This window comes from Rhagoletis zephyria, unplaced genomic scaffold (assembly GCF_001687245.7).
Source record: "Rhagoletis zephyria isolate East Lansing unplaced genomic scaffold, Rhagoletis_zephyria_1.1 Rzeph_scaffold_00012, whole genome shotgun sequence".
Lineage (NCBI taxonomy): Eukaryota > Metazoa > Arthropoda > Insecta > Diptera > Tephritidae > Rhagoletis > Rhagoletis zephyria.
The window spans coordinates 717,608-738,192 of NW_016157096.1; the positions used below are offsets into that span (position 1 = coordinate 717,608).

General features: G+C 34.4%; 1 protein-coding gene across 4 annotated transcripts in view; it reads right to left on the reverse strand.

Moving 5' to 3' along the window:
* The window catches only part of LOC108359221 (putative fatty acyl-CoA reductase CG8303), a 48,131-nt gene that overhangs the window by 909 nt on the left and 26,637 nt on the right, over window positions 1–20,585 (reverse strand). For 2 of the 4 annotated variants that reach the window (XM_017610976.1, XM_017610969.1), the window contains 4 exons: window positions 8,751–9,157; window positions 2,572–3,076; window positions 433–874; window positions 93–350 (listed from right to left, as the gene is read on the reverse strand). In XM_017610976.1, the coding sequence (XP_017466465.1) occupies window positions 93–350; window positions 433–874; window positions 2,572–3,076; window positions 8,751–9,017 (1,472 nt within the window). In that variant the 5' untranslated portion in view covers window positions 9,018–9,157. Of the gene's footprint in view, window positions 1–92; window positions 351–432; window positions 875–2,571; window positions 3,077–8,750; window positions 9,158–10,170; window positions 10,332–10,470; window positions 10,494–20,585 lie in introns of those variants that run through there. The other 2 variants (XM_017610984.1, XM_017610991.1) reach the window with 2 other exon arrangements.

Sequence of the window (20,585 nt, forward strand, 5' to 3'; positions counted from 1 at the left end):
CGAAGAAGAACAAAAATAGAGAGAGAGAGAGAGAGAGAGAAATTAATTATAATAAATAGTATACATTTCTTTGTTCAAAATTTCATACTAACACTGTCCAATACATGTGATGCCATTCTGTGGTCTCTGCCGCCTCCTTGAAGTAGAAACGGCGCACACCGATCAAGCAACGATCTATGAACTCAGACCAATCGCACTGACTAGAATCGAAGTTGTAACGTTTCTTATCGCTCTCATGCATTAGTGACATTATGCGTAAAGCATTTTTGAGTGAATAGCGAAAATCTTTGTCTAGGAAGTAGTCGAACGCTTTGGTGCCCTTGTGGAAGACGCGCATGTACTCGAGAGCGCTAAACACAGAAAAAAAGGGAGAAAAAAACACAACAAAATATTGGCAAATGTATTCAACTCTCTCCACCGCTTCACACTTACGTATGCTGTGGCATGCCAACGCCGAATAGTTTTTCCGGTACACCGTAAGCAATCGCAGGTAGTATGTGAAACAGATAGAAGAAGAGATTATAGCGCCAGCCATTACGCAATTTTGTATGCGGTTTCCAGACGAAATTATTCGGTGGATGCCGTTTCACGCTTTCGTTCATAATGACGCAGAATTCACTGAGTGTCAGTGGATTTAACTCGCCCGATGTGCAGTGTATCACTTCGGGTTGTTCGATGGGATGTGTGCCCACATACCAGCCCATAACTAGGGAAGAACTGATCACAAAATCGCAAGGAATGATATCGATGACAGATGCTGCGCGACCGCACATCGTGCGAAAGAGGCCCTTAACGAAACCGGCCAAGTAGCCAAGGTGACCGGAATTGGCATTGCCAACCCAACCCTTCATCGGGTGCTCCCAGGTGCCGTAAACTGTGAAAAAGAAAGAAATGTAAAGAGTATTAGTAAATGTAGTTGATTTCAGTTTGGTAAATTTAACTCTGCTGGTTGCACGATAAGCCTTTAGTAGCTGTGAGCGTACAGAAAGAAGCACCTATTTTCTAAGCCAGCAGGGTATGGAAGTCAACTACGATAACCATAGTGACTAATTTCGATAAATGTTCCGATAACCATGTCGTTCAATTACAAATGACAAAAGGGTNGGGGGGGGGGGGGGGGGGGGGGGGGTGTTGGATGTTATCCCCTCTACTGTAGAGCTTAGTAGTGGACGAAATCTTACCGATATTCACCGCTGCCAAGGGTACGCGGACGATATAGTAATTACCGCCAGAGGGGAATTCGCAAGTACCCCCGGCGACCTCGTCCAAAGAGAACTCAGGTTAACAAAAAGCCTTCTAAAATAGCTATTGTCCCGGTTACCAGGAAAATGACTCTGAAGGGGATGAGGAACTTGCCTTTGGATGGGGTCGCGGCTGGCATCGGCACATAAGTGAAGTATCTGGGAATTATCCTGGATTACGAATTCTTTCGGAGGGCTCATGTTGAGACGGCTACCTCCAAGGCTACGAGAGCGCTGATGGTGTGTAAGAGTCTAGCGCTCAAATCTTAGGGTAGCACTCCAAGGATCTTAAAATGGATGTATACTACGATAGTACGACTAATAGTAAGTTATGGAGCGGTGGCTGGGGCTTCCAGAACTACTCTGGCAACGTTGAGGCAGACCCTCACCAAGATTCAACGTCTGGCGTGTGTTTGCATTATGTGGGCAATGAACACAGATGTCTCTAAAACTACTGAGGGGATTTGAGCAGGCAGTTACGGGCCGTTGTAGGTTAAGAGGTCACTCGTACAATCTAGGAATCTGGTCAACTTTTGTAACGCTGCCAAGGAGAGAAAATTCCACCTCCTTCTGGAGTGTGTAGCTGTTTCCCGCAGACGGGAGAGGAGCAGAGGGCTGCCATGGCCATGAAATTTATAGAGACTCTGGGGCTGGCTGAGGTGTTGTGGGGAGTTGAGGGCACAATAGACCTACTGGCCGCAGTGCGTCATTTATTTAATTTATCTATCTGTCAAGGGTATCGACTAAGAAATAATATAAACAGAAATACGTACATAGGGGCTTTCCAATTGTTATTAAATATTTATCGATAAATACTTACAAAAAAAAAAAATGGTATCGATAAGCATATGGATAAATAAAAAGAAATTCTATCAATAAAAGTATCGATGCAAATTTATAAGGTGATCATCGATAAAAATGGCGATACATTTATGGGTATTGTCTCGATAAACGTATCACAAATTATATCGATAAATCTTCATGAAAAGCTCCATGACGGTATCGATAACACCCATTTCGGGCCGCGTACATAAGATAAAGAAAGTGGAGAGATTTATAAAATTTTTTTATCAAAGTTTCGGTAGCGAGATTTTAGTTGATGTTTCGATAGAGATATCGATAAACGTATATATAGAATTGATCTGGGTAAACATCGAAAATTAAAGACCGATTTACGGTAAACGTTCATAAAAATATCGAAAAATATATCGATAAAATTAAGTTTTTCACGATACAGTGAGAATTTCGATTCTTATGAAAATTAATTTCAGTGCGCTTTTAAAACAAAATCATAATCCATTTTCTACGAACTTTATTCCAATCCACTTACCAATCGATGGCCTCACAATGGCCGCCGGCAAGCCAGGCATTTCCGCTATTAGTAAGTTCTCCGATAGATTCTTTGTGAATGTATATGTATTGGGATGATCACGTATAATCTCTTTACATTTCTCATCTGTGAAATCTTCCCAATAAGCATCGTCTTCAGCGATTTTCATCATTTCATATGGATCAAATTGTGACTTGTAGACCTCTTCGACAATCAGTCCACGATTGTTGCTATTACAAAAAGCAGTTGAAAAATAAACATAGGCAGAGAGATTTTTCAATTTTTTTGCCAATTCAATGGTGCGCATTGTGCCAGTCAAATTTGTTTTGATAGCTGTACGTAGTGGAGAGCTGAATTTAATTGTAGCTGCGCTGTGATAGATCACATTCACCTTGTCGATGAGTTCGTTGAGCACCACCTCGCTGAAGCCGAAATTCACTTCACTCAACTCGCCGACGACGGGCACCACTTTGGCTAGCGTTTTCTCATTGAACTTTTGGAAGATCTATTGTTAAAGAGAATAAAAAAAGAATTATATACCACATACTTAGTAATGTTAATATATAAAAATAAAGATGTGAACTAATTCAAAAAAAAAAAAAAAAAAAAAATATTTTAATAAAAAAAAATCAGCGAAATCAGCTGAAAAGAAAATAAATATTATTTTTTTTTTAGTCTTTATAATATTTTTCATTCTTGCAGTCAAGTTTTCACCTTCATTTTATAATTATCTTGTCAGTCCGCGAGTGTGCGCAGCTCACTTCATCGTCTGTCTTAAATAAATTGTTACTTCAACATGGTTGGCGATGATCGTATCAAAAAAACAAGCCGGTTATTCACACACAAATAATCTCAAATAGGAAGTTATCATCATTGATAAGCTTTCACGGTATCCGTATTTAGATAAAGCTATTCTAAAGACCAGGGCTTTCCTTCATTTGGACCCGCCGGAAATATTAAAAAGGGGAATCAAAACACTACTTCACCGGTATCAAGGTCGCCGGGCTCGCCAATGAGCTGTAGTTATGCGAAATAATTATATCTGAATGAAATAGGAAGCGCAAAACTGACAGACAAGTACGGCAGGTAACAGACGGGTTAGATCCTTCATCCTGGGCATATTAAAAAGGACATTCGAAAAACTTCTTCAGCGGTATCATGGCCATCGGGTTAAAGCCGCTTATGAATAAATCTTGGGTTTTGTGAGGACGTTGCCCACAGACTGGGTAGCTGTTCGCCATTTCTGAGTTTAGCCGTTGTGCTAGGGTGCCCTTAGTCTTTCTTGGCAGTTCTGCTTCCTAAAAAATTATGGACGGCGGTCAGCATATTGTTGTCTTTGCTGGTGCTAATGCTCTTCTAACAGCATCGCTGTGCGCTTTGTTGAACACCACTTTGTACTCTGCCTCACAAACGGGAGGTCTAAGAATGGCTCGATACTCGTATGTCTGATCTTTAGCTGTTGACAGATAAGAAAGTCTTCAGCCTTCGTCGCGTTATTTGTTGCAAGTGGCGGAGGTATGCGCTAAGCAAAGGCTATCAAACATGCTGATTTTGCTTATGTTCGCTAAGGAGTTACAAAAAAGTTATGCCTAGGTTTTAAATTAAAAAATTGTATGTTTGCAGCTTGTCAAAAATTTGTGTCCAATTTTGAAATGACTAAAAAATTATGTCTTGTTTTGAAACAAAAACCAAAACCAAAAATTTATGTAAAGTTTTTGTATCAAAGAGATTTATGTATATCCAATTTTTAAATGACCAACAAATTATTCAAATTAAAAATGACCAGAAATTGATGACCGCATTGTAACTTTCCAAAAAAAAAAAATATATCGCATTCTGAAATGCCCAGAAAATTATATAGTTTAAAAATAACCAGAAATTTAAGTCCTGTGCGTGAATTACCAAAATTTATGTATAATTTTTTAATCACCGAAAATGCACTCCCACTTTGTACGTTATCAAAAATGTATTTCCAATTTTGAAATCTCCAGAAAATTATGTCTAGTTTTGAAACAACCAAAAAGTAGTGTAAAATTTATAATTTAAAAAATTTCTATCCAATTTTAAAATGACCGAGAAATTATTTCTAGTTTCAGGATAACACAAAACTGAGGTGCGCTTGGTCAGTTTCCAAAAAATAATGTCCATTTCTGAAAATTATGTACAGTTTTAAAATAACCGGAAATTTATGTGCACTTCGCAAATCACTAAAATTTATGTCTAATTTTTGAATCACCAAAAACTTATGTCAGTATTAAAATGCTCAAAAATTTATGTCCCGTTTGTAAGTTCCGAAAAAGTTATGCCTAATTTTTAAATTACCAAAAATGTATGAAAAGTTTTCAATTTAAAAAATTTATATCCAATTTTTAAATATTAAAAAAATTATTTCTAATGTTAAGATAACCAGAATTGTAAATTTTGAAGAAAAGTGATGTCTAATTCTGAAACGTCCAGAAAATTATACACAGTTTTAAAATAACCAGGTATTGAAATACAGTGCGCAAATTATCAAAATTTATATCCACTACTTTTAAAGAACCATAAATTTATGTCCAGTAAGTAAATTACTAAAAATGTATCTTACACGACGAGAAATTTATGTAGCGTTTTTATGTGACCACAAATTTGTGTTCAGTTTTTCAATCACCAAAAATGTACGCCCAATTATTGAATGAAAATTTATGTCGATTTTACAAATTACCAAACGTGTGTAACCAATCTTTATAATACCAAAAAATTATGTCCTGTTTTCAAACTGCAAAATCTGTTTATTTACAAATTCTCTGGTCTGGTTTTCTACACTCAAAAGTTCGTATGAATTATTTTTATTCCAATTGAGTTGATTTGTGTAGCTCAATAACTAACTACTGGCTTAAATAGCATTTCAAACTATTTTGAGAAAAAAAAACAGAGCATATATGTAGAGTATTGTTTTTAAGAATTGTGCGGACATTTTTGCTCTTAGACAGATTTCTATTTACAGGAGAAATCGCAACTTCCTAGTTTAATGTTTCAACTCTTAACCTGGTACGCACTCAAAATGAAAGACTTCAGCGGCAAACTTGTTATTAAACAAAAAGTGAATTGCTCTAAGTTAACTAAAGCGCACAAAATTCACTTCGAGGGCAGACGTATGTACATACTTTTATGTACACGATGTATATGTCAAAACTATAATTACAAGCAAAGGTAATTCACATTTTCACTCAAGCATTACAAACTCACTTAATTGAGGAGCGACAACTCCCAAAAGGTATAACCAAAACCACAACTTTTCATCACCCAAGCGTAACCGCCTACGAGATATTACTCAGACAAGCGACTTTCAATGAATTGCATGCGACATTTGTCCGAAAAGGGCGGATGTGCACAAATAGGCTTAGTAAATTATGATGAAATGATACAAGGAAGTGAAAATAAAATTAGAAAAGCTAAAATTAGCGCAAAAATACTGAGCACACAATGCAAAGATGAAGACAATAGAAAAACAAGAGACTTGAAAAGCATGCGGCACGGAAAAGTGATTTATTTTCGCCACATTTCGCTTTCATTGTCTTCATCTCTTTTCGTTGGTGACACCACCCACACGCACTCGGAAGTCACTGACCGCTAGTGTGTCCGCTAGTGTGCATGCGCATGCGCGACACGTCAAATGCGCTGAAAGCACAAAGCAGCCGGTAATAGTAAAATAAAATAAAAAATTGTGGAAGAATAATAGGTACATTTGTAGCAAAATAATTGCGCATTTAATGACACACGAAGTGCGATTTTAGTTGTTAATTAATGCGACTACATATGTTTTGTATGCTTATTGCTATTGTTTCGTTTTCTGTTACAAATGCAATAAATTTAAATGTAATTGCGCGTTGTATTCATAAAGTCAAATTTTGCAGCTTACAAGTCATAAAGAGCCAAGCGACAGCCGCATAGTGGCTGTGCTGAATGGGAAAAATAAAATTATGAATAATTAAAAAAAAATATGAAAAATGAGCGCTGAAATGAAATTGCTATTTAATAGCTAAAAATTACCGCAATCCACTTACATTTTTGGTGCTTGAACACCGTAGCTGTTTATGCTAAAAAAAAAATCCGTACATCTTCGTTAAGCTTGTGAATTCCTTCCGACTACACACTCAGCGTGGCGTGCCTCATCTGCTTCACATGTCAACTTGATATGAACATAAATTGGGTCAGCCTCAAGCGAACTGTGGCAATTTAACAGTGAAATGTATTGTTTGCTTGATGTGCCTTTTGAGAAAGCTTCTTTTTTTGTTAACTTAACGCTTAGTGATCTTATACATTTAGATTAATTGTTACTTGAGAAAGCAGGCCTGAATATATTATTACATTCATATTCTGTTTATATAATTTTTAAAAATTTTTTTATAGAAAGATGTCTATTTTTTAAGTTTTTATATCCCAAAAGGCTTCAGTCTTCCTTCTACCCGCTAAGCCGATAAAGTCCCATAGACAATTCCTCAGTGTAGTACTTTCATATGGCCGCAAGACCTTTAACGGGCAGGATCTGCCTCTTCGAGAAGTATGCAAATTTTGATCATGAGCAAAGCGAGCAATGACGAACTTCCTGTGCTGAGCAGTTCTACCGCGGTCTTTCATTACTTCTTTCCCATTTTTCGGGCTACCCAATTGACTAACTTTAGTGTATAGCCGGCAGTCCTTATGGAATAGGTTATAAAATAAAGAACCCTGCATGCTTTTGGACACAGCGAGCAAAGCCTTTTACTGACTATTCACCGCCATCGACGGCACCGAAAGAACATACTTGAATCACTTTCACATTTTAGTAAAGAGTAAAGTAAAGGGGGTTCTTAATCCACTGTTCTCCAGTACCACGCGAAATTATCGTCCGTAAAAACTCTAGATATTCGGTAACTGATTTACTTCGAGACATACCACTCTTGTCCAGACCTGAATATCTTTCGTTATCATCTCGAGTATTTCATTCCGTGGGCTTAGGATAGCTTAGGTTAGATTAGAGAGCCGCCTCCGTGGGTGGAGGTACACTTAGACAATTATTTAGGCTGTTCGTTATGGTGCCCTTAAGAAGGGTAGGGGTGGCGGTAGGTAAGACTCAGGAAGGTCTGAAGGATTGGGCGGAGCGTAGAAGCAGAGGGCGAAGGAGAAGGAGGACGATGACGCAGGTCATCGGGAGCGTGGAAGTAATGCGATCCGAGGGGTTTGAACCTTAGGTTTGCAAAGACAGGGCAGCAGGTGTTGAGATAATTTCACCTCATATCCTCCATGCAGCTGCTAAAGTAAGGGTCATCGATGATATTCAGCCTCCCTGCATGCTTACCTGTCACGCAATGATCATTTAGAACTGCCACCAAGAACCAGAGGTTCTGACTGTGTTAGTCTCAAGAGCTCCCGGGATCGGCTCCGGTCTACAAGTGACCAGAAATATTTAGCTACCTTGCATTCCAGGGTAATCGACCAGTGCTCGCTGAGCTGATTAGACGCCCCTTTGGGCAGAAGTAGATCACATGAGATCAGGGGAGCACCCTAAACTTAAGGACATTGGAAATATGTACATACATGTACCAGAGATGATATAGTTAGACCATCAGCATAAGCTGTCTGCTGTAATTTGATGCGGCTTTTACTCTACCGCAATTAACCTTTAAAAGAAACCAAAGTATGAAACAGCTAACGCTTTGAGCAGACCCGCTGTAATGCTGATTTTAAAGGAAGTCAATAAGGAAAGTCTGTTGGAAAAATAATTCAAAATTAATTTGCCAAAGTGGTTGACTCTCCTTTTTTACTATGGGACCTACATATGATAGAGGCGAACCCAGACGGGAACAAGTAGCGTCCCTAAATTCCAATTATATTCGAGTAGACTTTAAACAAAAAAAAAAAAAAATTAAAATACTACCGAGGACGACTTTAACTAGTTCATAACCCTTTGCCTGTGTTTGAATTCTTTGTAACAATTATACTTTTTTTTGGGAATAAACCATACATTTTGTTATATGAAAAAATAACTCGTTAAATTGCGCAATAATTTTTTATAAAAATTACCCTAACGCCTGGTTTCCACTGGAAATTTAATATATATATGTACACTTGCAATTTTTTAATGGAAGAAATTTTTTTTCAATTGTATCTTATCAATACCTATTTGGAATTTTTTTCTCTTTAATTTTCTCACTTACCGGCTTCTGCAGCAAACGACTGATACGCTCATTGGGATCAAACTTGCGCTTTCCTCTGACTAGTACATAGATGGTGCCAATATCGGGATGTGTATCCAAGAGCTCCTCAATTAGCACCGTGCCGAGAAAGCCAGTGCCACCGGTGATGAAAATATTTTTATGTGCGAAAAATTCCGGCACAGTGCCGATATTCTTCAGATTCTTCTCATTCTGCTCCTTCAGCGATAACTCCTCAGTGCTGCTGCCATGCTCGCTGATGACAGCCATCGCGTAATTGAGATTTGTTGGCGGCGCCAATGTGAATGTTTACCAAGAGGCGGAACGAAAAAACTGCGACGATTGTTGAACGTCACTGTGACGAATTTTAGAAAATATGAGTGAAGAGATGGACGTACAAAAAGTAGGCGCTGAAAAGAGGTAAGTGGAAAAATATACATAATTAAAATGATAAAAAAATTACGTTTTCACAAAAATTTAAACATTACAAAAAACAAAAATAAAATTAAATACATATATAAAAAATATAAGCAAATTAAAACACTCAAAAATTTATCAAAAATTAAACAATTAAAAAATAAATAAAATAAAAAAAATATGCATACACATGTACATATGTATATTTTTTATAATTTGAAAAATTCGCAAAAAATATAAAATAAAATAAAACTTTTTTTTCTGAATAATAAAAAGTACGCAAATGTTGGAAAAAGTTGATGACTAAGTGATAAAAAAACTTATTGGTTATGAAAACGCATATTACAAAAATATGCAAAATATTTATTTTCTGCATGCACATGCACATATTTACGCGTTCGTATGTGTCTATGACTCACGTTGAATGCGTTTTTAAAATTTTATTTTTGTTTTTCTCGCGCAATTAAGAAGCAAAAAATATGCAAAGGGAATTTCTTGCATTTTTCGTGACTATGTACAAAAAAGCCGTGCTACAAAACAAAAACAAATATTTTTTTGTAAAATATCAACAACATTTGCACTTGACCACTGTCGGTGTCGACGAAAGCGCTAACGTAAGCGATAACAGTAGCCACGGCCAGAGCTACAGGCAGAGCGACAACTATATATATATACATATGTATGTACATAGATAGGTCTTTGGCTTGACGCGGCGCGGCGCGTCGGCAACTTGTCGTTAGCTAGCCTTGAGCGCATGCGTCTAAACAGCAGCACCCAACCCTGGCCTTGGTGTGTGCGTTCAAATTAGTAGCGCGAGAGTAAATCGGTTTTTTCTGCTTCTGCTTCTTCTTCCTTATTTTTGTTTTTTGTTTGTGCTGTTAATTGTTTGGAGGGTTATTGCTGTCCATAGAGTTTTTTATATCTTGTAATTTTTTTTTTATTAATTTCAGTTTACATATTTTTTAATAACATCTTTGCTTTAGCTGAGAGCACGTTTGTTTATTACCGTTAAATGCTGCATCGACGCAAAACTGGTTGTACAGGGTCAAGGTTATATGTTTGTATAAGAACTGGCTTTGACTTTGAATTTGATTTGAACTTGGGTTTGGGTTGTCTTTTTTATTGTTTAAGAACAAATTCTTGAAAATTATAAATTTTTAATTAACACAGTCAATGATTTATTAGCGCATTTGTATTTGTTTTATTGCTTTAGAAGTATTAGCAGTGTTACGTGTTACTTTTGAAACCAGTCCTTAGCTTTATTTCATAGCTCACTTTAACTTAGAATGCTCTTTGTTCTCATTACATTTAATCTTTGTCAATCCGATTCTTGTGCGCGTCACAGAACAACCGCTTGCAGTTCAGCTTTTTGACAAATAAAAATACGTACATATTTGAATAACCCTATCCAACTGACTGCCGAATACTGCGTATTTTTTTAGTTCTTCCGTAAGTAAATTTTAAAATTCCCAGCATCTGTTTTAACAGAATTTCAATCTGCTGCGCAGTACTCAACTCTTGTGCAGCTTCTCAACTTCTATACTTTGCTATAAAGGTTTTTACGTATGCACTCACATAAGTATAGCATCCTATAAATACCTACATCCATACATATAATCAATGAATGAATTCGTGAGATTCGTATTTTTCGGCATTTAAAATGAATATCCAATTCTGTTTTATTTATTTTATCCGTTGAACCGGTATTTGTGTTAAGGTCAATTTGAATTATTTCTTATGAAGCTGCGCATTGTTAAATCGATGATAAAATTCGAATGCTTGTAATAACAATACATGTGTACATTAGGGTGGTCCTTAAAAATATCAAAATCATGGGGCAACACTTTATTTTGTTCTACGTACAAAATGAAGAACTCCACTTACAAAATGAACACATCGCCGAAAATTTCACAATTAAAAAAACATATTTACATATTAAATTTTTTTTTTTAATTGCAAAAACACGACAAAACTTTGCGCAGCTATAACTCAGCGAGTTTATGAATAAATAAGTTTCAATAATATGCCAAATATATGAGATCTCAAGTCAAAATTTCGTAGAATTTTTGCGACCTAAAAAAAATAAATTTTTGTCAAACCCATAACTTTTTCTTTAAACTTAAATATTTGTACGTGGAATGAAATAAAGGGCGCCCCAGACAAAATTTAGATTTCGTAATTTTAAGGACTACCCTAATATACATACATATGTACTATCATAACTGCGTCACCATAACCGGAACTAGTAAGTGTATGCCGCTTCGAGGCGGTCATAAAATGACGTTTTGTGCCAAAAGTTATTACAAAATAGTTTAAAAGTACCTGGCCATTTGGAGAGGAGCGGGCTGCTACAAACGTTTAAAACTTGCAGAAGTGCTTCCATATCGCACACCGTCTTCAAAAGAGGCACAACTCAAAATTTGGCATTTTTGAAATTATGCGTTAAAAAACATACACAGAGCTTTTATTTACCTTTCAGCAAAAGCTGGAGAAAATGTTTGTTATATTTTTTTTTAATTTTCGCCCATTAGGGTGGTCCAAAAATGCATGCGAAAAAGTAAAGTCGGAATTTTTATGCTCTCAGCCCCTGGGTTTGTTCTATACCGAGAAAAATACACCCTTATTTTTTTATTTTGAAATCAAAAAATATTTAGAGGTCGCTCAAAGCGCTCAAAGTATCCCATGTATTTTATAAAAAAACTACTTTTCGTAGAAATGGTATAAAATTCTTAAAAATCAATATTTTTCGACCGGAAAACTCTATTTCTCTTCAGGAGATTCTCAATAATAATAATCAATTCTTTTTTTAACAATTTTTTTGTAGTAACTTTATTTTATAGGTCCGCGAAAACTCCTAGAAAATGCCTGAAAATGCAATAGGGGATAAATAAAATATCTTTATTATTGAAAAATTGTTAAATAAACAATTGGCTATTGTTATAGGAAGTCTCCTGAAGAGAACCAGGGATTTCCGATCGAAAAATATCGACTTTCAAGAATTCCATACCAATGCCACGAAAAGTTTTTTTTTCCCCATATAAAATACATGGAAAACTTTGAGTGCTTTGAGCGACCCCTAAAAATTTTCCCATTCTTGAAAAATACTAAATCTTATTTAATTTTTAAGTTTTTAATTTTAAGTTTTTTCCAATGCTCGCAACTTTTTGGCATGCGAGAGATCCCATCAGTAGCTTCTAAAAAAGACGTCGTAGCACATTTTAAAACCGGCGATAGTTGATAGCTCATATTTTCTTCTTCTTCTACTGTCCTTCTCAAATTACACGCTTATAATTCAAAATAAGTCATGAGCTCATCTCTTTAACACCCACGTTGTAACTTAGCAAGAATCGCATTAAATATACGTATATTTCAAATCTCATCATTCGACGTAAGGAAAACTCTAACCAGGCTAAACCCATTTCGTGATTGCTTTCTTTTAGACCTAAATTGTTTACAGACAAAAAAGAAAATACAAAAACAACACTTCGACCACCTAAGTTCGAATTCAGTCATAATAAGCCAACTTTGTTACCATTAAGCGCTAAGCCATAGCTTTTAAAAATTCCCTTTGCAAAGCAAATAACCCATGCGTACCGCACACACCCACCAGCGAGTTCGTTGCTTAAGTCTTTCGATTAGTTAGCAGCGTTGTAGAGCGTCCACAACTATGTATGGCTGTATTTAATTTATTATGGGCGTACACGCTTTGAAAACTGGATAGTTTTGTAAATATTGACAGTTTTGTTAACGTGCATAACGTCACTTGAAAGGCAAAAAGCCGTAACTAACAAAAAATTTAAAATCTAACTTTTTTATTGATTGTGATGAATTTCATCGAATTACAAGTCCACAGATCGTTGTATGCTCTTTTATTTTGTTAGTTAACCGTTTTTATATTTAAGCTGCCGATATGTATGTATGTAAGTAGATAACTTTGTATGTGCGTGGCTACTTATCGTTTATGCAAAGAACAATGACCCGTTTTGTGTGAGAAGCGAATAGCTTAGTTGAAGGGCCTTGAGGCGGAAGTGTTTTACTTATGTATTTATGTATTGATAAAATTTACTGACAAAGATTGTTACCATCACATATGTACATACATATCTTACGGCGTTGGAGCAATATTTTATTATACAAACAATAAAGAACCGGTTTTATTTGCAAGACAAAATCTTTCAGTAGATATCTAAAGCACAAATTGTATGTAATTTTAAGTTCTTTCTAGATTTTGCACATTTTAAAAATTAACACCTGCTTAATAAATCACAAATTTTTATGAAAACTTAGTTAGTATAAAGCTCTTTAAATGTACATACATATGTATATAATAATTTTATGACTGTTGCCACGCAAAGTTTAGGCATAGTTTAATATGTAAATTTATATAATTTGGGATTGCTAAAATCTGCCAAAAGAGTTTAGTATATTTAGCATACAATCAATCGCAAATATACATACATATTTATGCACGCAAAATTAGTTAGCGCCAAAGTGTGCGTTTCGCATTTTTATGCAAATTCGATCTTAATTTGTGTATGGAATGGATGTTATCGGATTAAACTTTCTGTTAGTTATTTATTATAATTTTTCAATATACTATTAAATATATGTATGTGCACGGTTAATTTTTGCTGATGTAAATTTATGTGCCTATTTGTGTTGCTTGTAGATGTCGTGTTTGCGATTATATGGCAAGTGTGCGACTTTAAATTTTTTGGGGGAAAAACCTCAAATGAGACATATGTTTCAAGGACAGTTGCTGCGTTGCATAAGTATTCACAGCTTTAAATGAATTGGTGCGTATACTTCAGTCATAGAGGATGACATTAAAAAAAAAAAATAAATAAAAAATCGTGGCATACTTCTTTCTAAGAGCCTACCACCGATGCACACTGTTCAGTCAAATAATAATAATAATTTCATTTTCGATTTGTAGATAAATAGTAGTAGTTGAAAAAAAAATTTAGAATAATGTATACAGAAGATTTATATTACTGCGCCCTTAAAGATAAAAAATATGCTAAAATGAAAAATTTAATAATGATGAAAAAAGTTGTAGTAGTGGTTAAAATATTCAGCCAACAGAGAAGACTTTATTCAGTAATTTAATTTTTAAATGTGCAATAGTTCTGAAACAAGCATAAAAACTAACCAATTGCTTTTTCTCAAAAACTCATACTTTTCACTTAAATTTATTTTAAAAAATTTAGTAAAAGGTCAGAAATTTTGAGAAAAACATTTGCTTAGGTTTTATGCATACGGCCCATAGCTTTAGACAGAAGGACGTAATGTCTAAGGTCATTAAGCAGTGATCTCTGTAGAGAATAAATGCATTATTGAACATTTTCAGACTCCGTACTGAGTACGCCATTTTGAATAATTAAAATCTAACGACATTTCCGTAATCTTCAAACATCAAAAAAAAACACTAAGAAGCGAATTTTAAAGGGGCTCACTGATGTCTTAAACTTTTTTGGAAGTGATATTGAATGGGCAATTTTGAATATATAAAATCTGATACTAAATTTACAGTTTAAACTTTTTTGGAAGCGATATTGAATGGGCAATTTCGAATACTAAATTTACAGTTTGTGACCTCAAAACCACCCACGAAACAAGTTTCAAACAAATTCAATAAATTAAAAAAAACATGTCTGCTGTATTATATATTGTCTCCTCAATCCGCGACGATAAAAAAACCCCTAAGTAATGAGATTGAAGGTAATCCGATTAATTTTCGATTTTTGATTTTTAAAATTCAATATCAAATCCTTAATTAGCAACCCGACCAAGAAAAGCGAAGGTAGTTTTTATCCCGAATATCGAACAAAATCCTTTAAACCAATCTGCCTGTATAACTCCATATGTAAGGACTATGATCTTATTAAACTAGCCACTGAGCTCGCTTCTGCACGCTTATATGGCTGGCCGCTCTACTGAAACTGCCCTGATGAGTGCACTTTGGGATGGCTTTATAAGGTGGTTATATGAGGTCTACAGGACACTTTTAGTTCGCTTCCATTGAAGTTGATTCAACTAATCGCTTTGTCATTATTTCTGTGGCTTGAAAAAGCTCTTTGCTTTTGTTGTAAATTTTCTTGAAGAAATAAATAAGAAGAAATTTTTTTTCCCTTTCTTGTGCGTCATTTTATATGAATTTTTCGTTTTTATGAGAGCTAGAAACAGCTCTCTAAGGCCTGTCTTCAGCTTTCAAGAAAAACTGAAAATGCATATAAAATTACGCATTTTCGTAAACATTTTGAGTATGCAGTTACAAGGCTTATGAAATTTTAGTAAAACAAGTGCTAGTTTTAAGCGGCTAAAAATCGATTAGATTTTTAGTAATTTTTTTTTGCTGATGGCTTTATGAGAACGAAAAATGACTCTGAAGATGGCCGAAACTGGGTTCGTCTCCAAATCAAACTTGACAAGGGATGACGGAAATTCGTTCCAAAGTAAATCATTTTACTACCCAGTCGGAAAAATCAACCAACACCAACAGAAGAGTATTTCTAATTTTTCTTGAGAACTGGAGGCGGCCCTTAAAGCATGAACCATATTTTTGGAAAAAATAACAAAAAAATTTTAGCTTAAAAAGCATTGTAATTATTAAAAACAAAACTCAAAACTGATGACAAAAGTTTTATATAAAAAAAATTAAAATCTCAAATTCCTAAAAATATTTTTTTGTTTATTTTTTGCACTCTACGCATAAACAAATACAGGTGTGCATAAATATGAATGCTTCCGTGAATTACGCATGAGTTGCTTAATTAATTCATCTACACAATTATTAACAAAAAAAAAATAACAAAAAAATCATTATAGAATGTCACTCCGTGTGCCGCCGCTTATTAAAGATTCATACCAAAATTTTCGCCCACATTTTTATTGAGGTATGCGATTTTTCTGAATTTGAGCGTGAGATGACATTTAATTTGCATACACATGTATGTATGTATAAAGAAACAGTTCAAAACATTCAACTCAAACATGAAGAAGTTACAAAATTTGTGGTTTACAAAAATGGCAAAAAGAAATCAGCAACCGATTTGTTGCATAAGTGAGGCAAAAAAGAAGAAAAAAAAACTAAAAATAAAAAGCTATACAAAATACATACAGTTGTGTCCACATTATTACGGACGCTACCACTATACAAGTTTGAACATTTAAATTTTCTACATTTATTTTGAGGAAACAATTGAATACATTCAACTTAAAAATGCAGAAGTTACACAATTTTTTGTTTACAAAAATGGTAAATAGAAATCAACAGCGAGTTGTTGCATAAGTGAGACAAATGAAGAAGATATGTACACTAGTGGCCACATAATTAGGGACACTGTGTACTACTTTACAAGTTGTGACCATTTATTTTTTCTTTATTTTGCTACAAAAATATAGTTTATAACACAACGAAAAAAAGTATTTCAAAGTTGCAGATCTTGTACAACATTTATAAAAGTCGCCAAATTAAAAAAAAAAATAGTTATAAAAATTTTAAAATTTTTTATCAGAATTTCTATAAAAAAATCAGTATGCAATTTTATAGCCCATTAGTGTAGTAAAGCGCAAATTTAAGCAGCTAAGAAATCTTGTTGATTTGTGAGAGTTTTTTTTTTGCTGGCATAGTTGCCAATATTCGCCCATATAAAAAATGTTTGAACATACTTTTTCGTGTATGCAGTTTTTTAGTACATTCAATAAAGTGCAAGTTGGAAGTAGCTACAAATTATCGTTGATTTTGAACATTTCCTTTGCGGACGCTCTCCCGCAATTTTTTTTTTTCATATAAAAGAAAAATAACCCAGAAAATAAAACGAAAAAGCATTGTCCTTAATCAAGCGCTTGGGAGTGTAAGTGCCAATATATAAAATTACAAAAAAAAAAAATAAAATGAAATACAAAAAATAAAAAAAGGTTGCTTGTGCAAAATATGTAGGTCAAGTGAGAAAATTGATAGCTTTTGTTTTATACCCGTTTTTGTGATGCTTGAGCAATTAAATATTGTATTTGAGCACTGGACATAAATACTCCTACATATTAACATACAATGTATATATGTACATAGCAATAATCCCACAAGGCAAATTGATTTCTAAATTTGAGACATCAAATATTTTGAGGTGAAAAAAATTCGCAAGTTAAATTATTTTTTAAATTATATTTTGTTCGAGTAATTTCTACAAACTGTCGGAATTTACTAAGTCTGGTTAAAATTTTTTAAAACGGACGGTAGTCAATGTGATTTTGAAGATTTGTTCTTTTTCGATCAATCGAATTTTTTGTGTCAATTACTGTTGGTAATTAGCTATTATTTTATTTAGAAAAAATTATTTAGAAAAAAGTAATTAGAAAAAATTATTTGACTCATTCGGTTTATTCAGAAACTATTTCACAATTTTCGTGGTCATGGTGCAAAATGTGCCTTAAAACTGGTAAGAAGAAAATAGCATTGTCATTGTTCAAAGTCAGAGTTTACATTCGTCTTTGTTTTTGATGCTCAGCGGCTACAAATACAAACAAGCAGTAGTGCTATGGGCGCTTAAATCCCGTTTATCAATTATGTATGCAGATTTTTTTCTGATGTGCGAGCGAAAATACCGCACAACTTTTGGATGCTGTACAAAAGATCACTGCGATGATTTTTACACCTTACACAAGTTTATAATAGAAAAGGAAACCACTACAAAAAAAGTTACTTTTATACGCCTTTGCAAACATGACTTTGCAAGTTCTTTTTTGTTTCGAGTAGTTGTAAGATTGATCAGCCGCAGGTATGACTTTAATGTTTAGAAATTATTAAAAGCATAATTGACCGTTAACAAGTAACAAAATTGTAAAAATAAACACCAATAAATATATAAATAAAAGATATTTTTAGATTCTAAAATCATAAGAACCCACAGTGTATCGACCATATGGAGGCGGTGGAAAAAAGGCATGATGACTGTTGCTAAAAAAATACCTGCTGAGAAAACTAAAAGTCATAAATACAAAATTTCACAACATTTACTCAGCCCTCTGTTTTTACGAACGGTACATTTCCAATGAATGAATAATAGAATCGTCACGATATCGAAATATCAGTTCAATTGCGTTTGGCGGTGAACCCATAAAAGCAAGTGTTTTTTTTTCACTGTTATCAATTCCTTAAGTGTCATGCCTTTTTCATGTGAAAGTATTTATCACTAGTTGGTATTTTTATCTTATTTTTTTTTTTGATTCTTGTGGTTTTTGCTGTTGAGTGAACTATGTATGTTTTAACAACAGAAAAAATTAGAAAAACTATATTTTTGATGCTAAGAGTATGTATGCAGGTAGCTGCGATTGGAATTTTCTCCCATTTTAGAAAACGATGTTCTCGTAAGTTTTTATAAACTGACTTTTCATATTTTTAGCGATAAAAGGTGATAACTTTTGCCATTTATTTTATTTTTCTTTTAAATAATAATAAACAATTTTTATTGAGCTCGAAGCCGTTTTTTTTTGTGAAAAATTATGGTAGAAAAAAGAACACTAGTTTATAAATGGTAGAAGTTATAAGTAGCTGCTATTTTGGCTTTGTAAGCTGGAATCGCTGCTCGGAATCCTAGTGAACTCGATGAAGACGCCTGATGAGGAGATGTGGGTGTCTCCGAAATAGCAGCTATAAGTTCCATCATTTTAGTGTTGGTTTTTACCACAATAATTTTTCACAAAAAAAGAAAACGACCTCAAGCTCAACAAAAATTTTTTAATATGTGTTATTAGGCCAAAAAAATACAAAAAAAAAAAAACAAATTTATTTTTTAACGCAAAAAAAATGAAGTTAATAGTTTCTCCAGTCTTTCAAAATTTTATTGGAATTTTTCTCGTGATTTTTTTTTAGAATCTTTCGAGATTGTTTCGGGACTTTTCGGCAGTCTTCGGCAGTCTTCGACTCGATGTTTGCGGTATTTTTTTTTTTACTTTTAGTATTTTTTCGAACTATTCGAGATTATTTCTGCACTTCTTATTTCGAGCATGTTTCTGCTTGCGTTTTGATTGAAATTTTTTTTCGCAACTGGGAATTTATATCGGAAGTTTTCGTGACCTTTAAACACTTTCGGTATTTTCTCCCAACATTTTAGGGTATATTTAGGATGCTTTTTAGGAATTCGCTATTTTTCGGGTTATTTAGGACTAACCGCTTCTTTCGGATTGTTTTTGGGAGTTATCGATGCTTTTATGTAAATATTAATAAAAAAACAAAAGTCACGTTAATTTTCTTCTCTTTGGGACTATTTGGTATTTTCTTCATTTTTGCAAAACTTTTCGATATTTAATCGTGATTTAAAAGCCTTTCAGAATTTCGCAAGCCCTTTTTAGAGCTTTTTAGGTTTTTATGTAGGCACTTCTCTAGACTTTTTGAATTTCATTCGGGATTCTTCATACATGGAGTGGAATGGAATTCGATTTTTCAAGCATTTATGTAGATATGGCTGCTTATGGTACTTAAGGCCCAGAGAAGGGATTAAGAGCATTGGGAAAAACAAGTCTGGCAAAGACTGCACAGCACAAGAGAAAGTCCCCTGAATTATTCTAATCCTCCAAGCAAAAATTACACAGTCGGTTGGCAAGAATCGTGGTCGGTTGGTTATGATAACTATGGTGTTGTAGCTCACTCCTTAGCTGTCTGAGAAAGAATTTCACCTCCACTCTGTCTGGAAGCACTGGGTTGGTTTGTCTGTGTCAATATTGCACAAATGATTCTCATGAGCAGAGGTGGGCACTACCACAAACAACCCTGCAAATCAAAGTTCCCGAAATCTTAACGAAATCTTTAGGAGTATCTGATTTCTGTAACGATTTTTTTCCGAATCTTCAAAGAAAACTATATGAAGTGGTTGACACGAACTCGTAAAGAAATTTCTGTACGAAAAATAAAGAAAATTCTGAAAAAAGTCTGCAAGAAATTCTTCACATAGCAGCATTATTTTAATTTCTTTACCGATTTTCTTCCGAAATTTCGTAAAAGAATGGAAGTGTGCGTAATTTATTTCATTTTAGAAAATTCGGAACAAAATCGGATGGGATCTTTCCGAATTCGTTAAAATTTCTTTACGATTCAGAATACTCTGAAAAAATGGTTTGCAGGGAAGCGATCGCCAAAAGTGAGAATATGTTAGTGTGCCTAATTCATTTTGCATGCTGCCGCATTCTCATCGTTACGCTCTTGCTAGTATACGTACACGTGATGGTTATGCTCTTTGAGCGCATGCTCGTTCTCTGCCCATACCTGCTCATGAGCTTCATTTATTAGATCTCTGATGTTTTTTATATGTAGTTCCAGCTTCGCCAATTCATCAGCCAGTACCCACACGAGGCCAACCTTCTTCCACGGAGTTCAACCAAAACTTACAAAAGTACAATTTTTGAAGAGGTACGAAAAGTTTGGGG